Below are 6369 nucleotides of genomic sequence, written 5' to 3' on the forward strand. Positions count from 1 at the left end.
CAGGCTTTTGCCTCAGGTGCCTTAGCTTCCTTCTCTGGCCCGGGGAGCAGCTGAGGACACCAGTACCCCCATCTTGGGCCTCCCTCCCTGTCCCCAAAGCTTCTGCAGGCCAACTCTGCCAAGTCAGAGCAGAATGGGGTCCCAGTGTGCGTGAACATGTGTCAGGGGGATGGGGACTGGCACCGGGGTCACAGGGTGGTTGCGGGTGGCCCCCTGAGCCCGGTGCAGTGAGTGTCTGGCCTCATCCTCACCCCGCCTCTCCTGAGGCCCTGTCTCTTGCTTTCTGATTGCTGTTGCCTCCTTCATCTCTCCCTGTGCTCATCTCTCTGCGGCTCAGTGCTCTCTCGCCGCTTCCATCTCTGAGTCTATCTCTGATACCCCACTTGTCTGTTCTCTGGATCTGTGTCTGCCGCCACCTGTCTGTGTCCCTCTATCTTTGGCTCCACGTCTGGCTTTGTCTTCTCTTGGGCCTCGCATCCACTCATCTGTGGGGTGAGGGGTGCTACTCCGGCCAGATCATCCCCCTGTCAGCACCTGCCCCTTGGGAGATACAGAGGCCGTGTGACCCCACTGCCCCTCTTCATGGAGGCCTTGGTTTTTTCCTTCCCCGGCTGCATGGCCTTGCCCAGGTTTCCACTTGTCAGACTGTGGGCCTGGGCCTGGCAGCAGGGGGTGCTCAGGCTCAGGTGCCTCCCCACCCCCAGACAGCCCCTCAGCTCCAGTGAACGTCACTGTCAGGCACCTCAAAGCCAACTCAGCGGTGGTGAGCTGGGATGTCCTGGAGGATGAGGTTGTCATCGGATTTGCCATCTCTCAGCAGGTATGCCTCTGGGAGGGAAGAACACATCAGTATAGTAGTGGTGGATGGGGGAGGAGGGGGCGTGTGGAAAGAGAAAGGAAAAAGAACAAGAAACAAGAGAGATAAGCAGGAAATGGCACATATGGCTTAAAAAGGGGACCCCAGAGGGAATCAGTGAGGGAGGGCTCCAGAGCCTTTGTTTGGAACCTGAGATTTAAGAGTAAGCTTTTGATCTTAAACAGACCGGAGTTTTGGACCTGGCCCCAGTTCTCACTAGATATATGGCTTTGGGCAACTTCCCTAACCATTCCGACCTGTCTCCTCATCTGTAAAATGGAGATGATGACACCTGCAGAGAAGATGGGATGCATAAGTAAGATTATGTATGCAAAGGGCTTAGTGTTGGAGCCAGGTGAATCAATTATCTCCACTGGAGAGGTGACAGGGAGGGGTGGTGACTGGGCACTGAAAACAGTGGGCTGGCTCTTGCCTTGGCAGAAGAAGGACGTTCGGATGCTGCGCTTCATCCAGGAGGTGAACACCACCACTCGCTCGTGCGCCCTGTGGGACCTGGAGGAGGACACGGAGTACATTGTGCACGTGCAGGCCATCTCCATTCAGGGCCAGAGTCCGGCTAGCGAGCCAGTGCTCTTCAAGACTCCGCGAGAGGCTGAGAAGATGGCCTCCAAGAACAAAGGCAAGGGCACTGTTAGGAAGGGACGGGGTGGGGGTGAGGGCCGGTCAAGACCAAAGAAGTGGTGGTTGAGGAAAGAACTGACTCTGCCATCTTTCCCTTTGCTCAAGCGACTTAAGACAATGGATATATAAAGTCTCAATTTCGGATTAAATCTTATCACTGCCATCCCAAGTAGCCATCAGCATGTTCTCGAACCTTGTTTTGTCAGATGTGTGGGCACCTATAGAAATAAGCACTAATATTTTGGGCATGGTCACAGAGGTGTGGCTAGGGGAAGAAAGGAGCGGTGACCTAGTGTCTCTCTCCCTGCAGATGAGGTGACCATGAAGGAGATGGGGAGGAACCAGCAGCTGCGGACGGGCGAGGTGCTGATCATCGTCGTGGTCCTGTTCATGTGGGCCGGTGAGTCTGGCCTCCAAGCCCTTCTTCACTTAACCTCTGGGAAATGGAGGACCCTGACCAGACCCCTTCTCTCACAGAAATGAAGGGTAAGAGGCTTGGAGGTAGCTAAGAGGTCAGAAGTCTCTTAAGTCCTGCCTGGGACAGTTCTGGGGACCAGATCTGAACCCTTCCCTAACTCAGCCCTCACAAAAAAATAAAATAACATCTTGAGAGCTGCTTTGTAGGATTATATGAGTACTTGCCCTTCCCTTCCCTCAGCCTCCTGGTGGTGACACATGCACGGCCCCTTTGCCTCCCGGCCATGGCGCAGCAGCCTCTCCTCCCTCTGCTGGGATCTTGTGCCTCCAGGTACTTCAGGCTTGGGCAGCTCAGGCTTGGGACACGCTCTGAACCTCCTCGTCCTCCTGGACTGGCTCTGAGATGGCCTCTGTAAAACCTCCCCAATCCATTCATTAGAGTGTCGGCCCTCCTGCCTCGATGCCCCTACGATACACTCCTTGCCCCTCTCTTTAGCCCTTCTTAGATAAGTTAGTTGGGCTTATTTCTCTCTTTTTCCACTTGTCTGTCTTTGAGCTCCCTGAGGATAAAGATCAGATTTCATTTTTGTACTCACCAGCATTTTCTGAACAGCCACTTCATTCCAGATAGTGCCACAGCTATCTCTAAGAAGAGCTCTGTGCTTGCAAGTAGCTCAGTCCGGGGGAAGCCAGGCCTGTACTTAACTATAATTCAATGTGATGAGTGCTCTAATAGCATGTATGGGAGCAGAAGAGAGGGAATTAATTCTGGGGCTAGGAGTAGAAATCGGGAAAAACACAAAGAGGAGGTAAACATGGGATTTGAACTTTGGGGGATGAATAGAAGTTCACCAGGCAGCCAAAAAAAAAGAAAGGGTGTTATGGGTACGGTGTGTTCAAGAAACAAATTAAGCTCAGTTTGGCTCAGTTCAGATGTAAAGAGAGAGAGAGAGAAGGTAGAAAGTAGGGGAGTAAAGGATGGCGAGACTGTAAAGTGGACTGGAGTCTGTTTCGAGGGACTTGAACACCATGCCAAAGTTGTATTAGCATGGTGGTCGAGAGGGCAGGCTCTGCTGTAGAAGCATTTAGAAAACAATATTCCAAAAAGAAAAACAGGCACTTGAAAAAAAAAAACAAAACAAGAAAAGGAGGTTTGCTTATGGTACCTTATTAGACTTAGCACATGTAGTATTTACATAATCATAACAATATAAACATAGTGAATTAACCCAAAATTGTGATGTAATTCTGTTAGGATGATGGGGAAGGAAGCAGGGGGAAGTTGTTAGGCTTTATCTACCATGGTAGGAAGTCAACAGATAACATCTAAAACAGATATAGCATTATCAAATCAAGTATAGATGTAAAAATGGGAGAAACACCTACAAGATTAGAGGTGGCTGCCTTAATACTGACTTTCATGTATTATTGGTTTGATAACAGTAACATTTAGCAGAGTACAGGCCCTGGAGTGCACATCCCAGCTCCACCCCTGAGCGACCTTGAGTAAGTTATCTAAGCTCTGAGTCAAGGTTCCTCACTCCTAACCTGGGGATGATAGTAATAGGGACCCTTGTAGTGCTGTGAGGATTATGTGAGCCAGAACATGTCGTGCGCAGGAAGACCGACCTAGCAGCAGTGAAAGGGATGGCTGGTAAGGGGACAGGTTGATGCAAGAGCCAGAGCCCTGAGGCAGACCGTTGCAGTAGTGCAGGTGAGAGACCGTCTGGAGCTCAGTACCTAACAGCAAGTGCTCATGGGAATGAAGCAGGCCGGCAAGGACCCTGACTGCTCTCCCTTGTCCCCCCAGGCGTCATCGCCCTCTTCTGCCGCCAGTATGACATTATCAAGGACAATGAACCCAATAACAACAAGGAAAAAACCAAGAGTGCGTCAGAAACCAGCACACCAGAGCACCAAGGCGGGGGTCTTCTCCGCAGCAAGGTGAGGGCAAGACTTGGGCCTGGGTGGGTAGCCCCATGGCTCATGCACTGGGAGTCCCTGGACTGCAGAAGGGGTCAGCTCAGGGCTTGGCATGGCTACAGCTGGGCAGAGCCAAATTTGGCTGCTGCCTGTGTGACCCAGGGGACACTGCAAATTGATTTTGGATCCTCTCCTTTTACAGGGTGCCAGGGGCCAGTACGAGTTAAAAAAAAAAAAAAAAAGCAGTGGATGGGGAGGGCAGAATTCTTGGTGTGGGACAGGAAGAGAGGGGCTTCTGAGCTCATTTCTGCTCCTGCTGTGCTGTGTGACCTTGGGCAGGTGCTTCACCTCTTTGTACCTTCATTTCCTCTCCCGTGAAACAGATATGACACCTTTCAGTGCTTGCTCTGAGCAGCTCAGAAGAAAGACAGTAGAGAATATGAGGATCTCATGGTTCTGACGATGATTATCCAACAAACATCTGGTCCTCTCTACATTTCCTCCTCCCTTCATCTCCTTATACCCTTTGGCTTACTGTTCTCTCTCTTGGCTTCTCTCTTTCTGGCACATTTTCCTGAAGCCTCTTATTAACCCCCATCTCCAGAAGCACCTCAACAGTGCCAGTGGCTGAGGCTGCGCTCAGAGGCAGATCTGCAGGATGTGAGAACCAGCCAGCGGGATGGCTCTGCTGGGGGTGGACCGGGTACCAGGGGCCATAGGTCCAGGACCCGGTTTTGGCCGTTCAGCTGAGTGAGGCCGAAGGCTGGGTTTGAGAAGGCAGAGACAAGACATCCAGGCAGGGCTACTCCTTTCCTTCCTCTCGGGACAAGAGCCTGGCTTTCAGGCTGCAGCCCTCCCTTTTCGTGCCCTCTCGCTATTTCCAGCCTTGCAAGAAGTCTGTTCAAATAGCCCTGGCCACTTCTCTTATTTTTTCCCCTCCCAGTTTCCAAACAAGCCCTCGGTGAACATCATCGAAGCGTGACTGCCTGTCTGCAGGGAGAAGGATTTCATTTTTCTTCTCTGCTGGTCCCCAGGTCCACGGGCAAGGGAGAGGGAGGACTGCAGTGGAGGGGGAGGCACAGCTAGCTGCACATTATCCCCCTCTCCTATGTCCTAGTCTGGTGAAGGAGGCTGAACTACAAACCCAAATTCTGCAAAAAATAAACAAGCCACAAAACTCAAAGACCTGGCCCCATTCTGGAAAAGGCAAAGCTGCATGAGACACAGCCTTCTTTCTGCCTCCTCTTGTCTCCTGGACTGGCTTCCTCTCTGAGAAAATGCACAAAGCTTCTGGGAGATGACAGGCACCTAGACTGATTCAAGCTGTCTTTCAGACCAAGAATCATCAGGGAAGCCGTGGGGCTGCCTGCCAGGCAGGGTCATGGCTGCCATCAAGCCTTTTCTGGATCCAGCCATCAAGGACTTGTTTGTGGTGTGATGCACAACTTTGTGAGTGTGTGAGATGTTATCTGTTTTGTCTTTTTTTTGGAAAACACAATTGAAGGGCTTTACTCCAGAGGGCAAAGGGATTCCCTGAGCTGGTTGCCTGCATCCTCTGTCTTCTTTGGCCCTTATTCTGACTGTAGGCCATCAGTCTGGGGTCTTAAGAAGACAAAGTAGGAAAGACACCTGGAAGGAATTGGCCCCGTTTCTTTAGGAAAAGTCTCTTGGAGTTGTAACACTGCTGACTTGGACAACTGAAAAGTACGTCCTCGTGGGACAGACATCCTGGGGGCTGCTCAATCACCTACTATGGAGCAGAAGCTGCTGGAAGGCAGGCCTGAGCCATTCACAGTCAGAGTAGTCCTGGCCTCTGGGGTCTCCATATCGTGCCATCTCATCCAGGGTTCTGTGAAAGCTATCCAGGGTCCTCATGTCCTTCCCTAGAGCCTGCGTGGTGTGAAGTGACAGGTCTCTCTCTCCACTGCCCCTTTCTGGTAAAAAAAAAAAAAAAAAAAAAAAAAAAAAAAAAAAAAAAAAAAAAAAAAAAAAAAAAAAAAAAAAAAAAAAAAAAAAAAAATGGTGCTTGATAAGGGAAGGCAGACTCTTCCCTAGGACTGACAAGTCATGGCCTGCAAGGGAAGAGATGGACCTCCGCATCTTTCAGTGGTGGCTAAAGACAGGAGTATGGGAGGACTTTGCCTAGCACAAGCCTGGCACACAGTAGGTGCTCAGTGAATACCTGTTGAACCGAATAGGAGCAATAGCCCCCAAGCCAGAGAGCTGAAAGCCATCATCCAATAACCGGCCTTCCTTTCGGTCTACAAGAGCTCTCATGGCTGGGTCAGCCACCACTCTGCTTTGCCGGAGTGTGGAGCACGGGAGGAGAGACAAGGTAAAAGGCTGATGTCAGCAGTACTAAGGGCTTCTTCATGGGAGGGCATGAGGCTCCACTCATTGTCTTGTGACTTCCATCCCTGCTGAATGGGGCTGCGAGGCCAAGGCTCCTTAGGGGAGAGGTCCTGACCTCTGATCCAGTTAGAGCAATAACCACTTTTTAAATGTAAAATAAAAAGACAAATGAAAAGGCA

The 6369-nt window shown here is 50.9% G+C and overlaps 1 protein-coding gene across 2 annotated transcripts; it reads left to right on the top strand.

Annotated features, from left to right (window-relative positions):
• Nucleotides 1-614: 614 nt before the first annotated feature.
• Nucleotides 615-6369, top strand: FNDC5 (fibronectin type III domain containing 5). 2 transcript variants are annotated; one of them, XM_015598776.2, is made up of 5 exons: nt 615-820; nt 1298-1496; nt 1809-1898; nt 3726-3859; nt 4782-6369. In XM_015598776.2, exons 2-5 carry the CDS (start codon nt 1313-1315, stop codon nt 4818-4820), a joined length of 447 nt encoding a protein of 148 aa, XP_015454262.1. In that variant the 5' UTR covers nt 615-820; nt 1298-1312; the 3' UTR covers nt 4821-6369. The 2 variants fall into 2 exon arrangements, with proteins under 2 accessions (XP_015454262.1, XP_015454261.1); XM_015598775.2 differs by having other exon boundaries at nt 674-820; nt 4222-6369.

The sequence above is a fragment of the Pteropus alecto genome, unplaced genomic scaffold, assembly GCF_000325575.1.
Source record: "Pteropus alecto unplaced genomic scaffold, ASM32557v1 scaffold39, whole genome shotgun sequence".
Taxonomy (NCBI): domain Eukaryota; kingdom Metazoa; phylum Chordata; class Mammalia; order Chiroptera; family Pteropodidae; genus Pteropus; species Pteropus alecto.

Excerpts from the sequence above, each read along its gene's own strand:
- FNDC5 (XM_015598776.2), top strand. The coding sequence starts at position 1,313 with ATGCTGCGCTTCATCCAGGAGGTGAACACCACCACTCGCTCGTGCGCC. Across the intron at positions 1,497-1,808 it reads GATGGCCTCCAAGAACAAAG|ATGAGGTGACCATGAAGGAG; the intron begins GCAAGGGCACTG and ends CTCTCCCTGCAG. Across the intron at positions 1,899-3,725 it reads GGTCCTGTTCATGTGGGCCG|GCGTCATCGCCCTCTTCTGC; the intron begins GTGAGTCTGGCC and ends TTGTCCCCCCAG.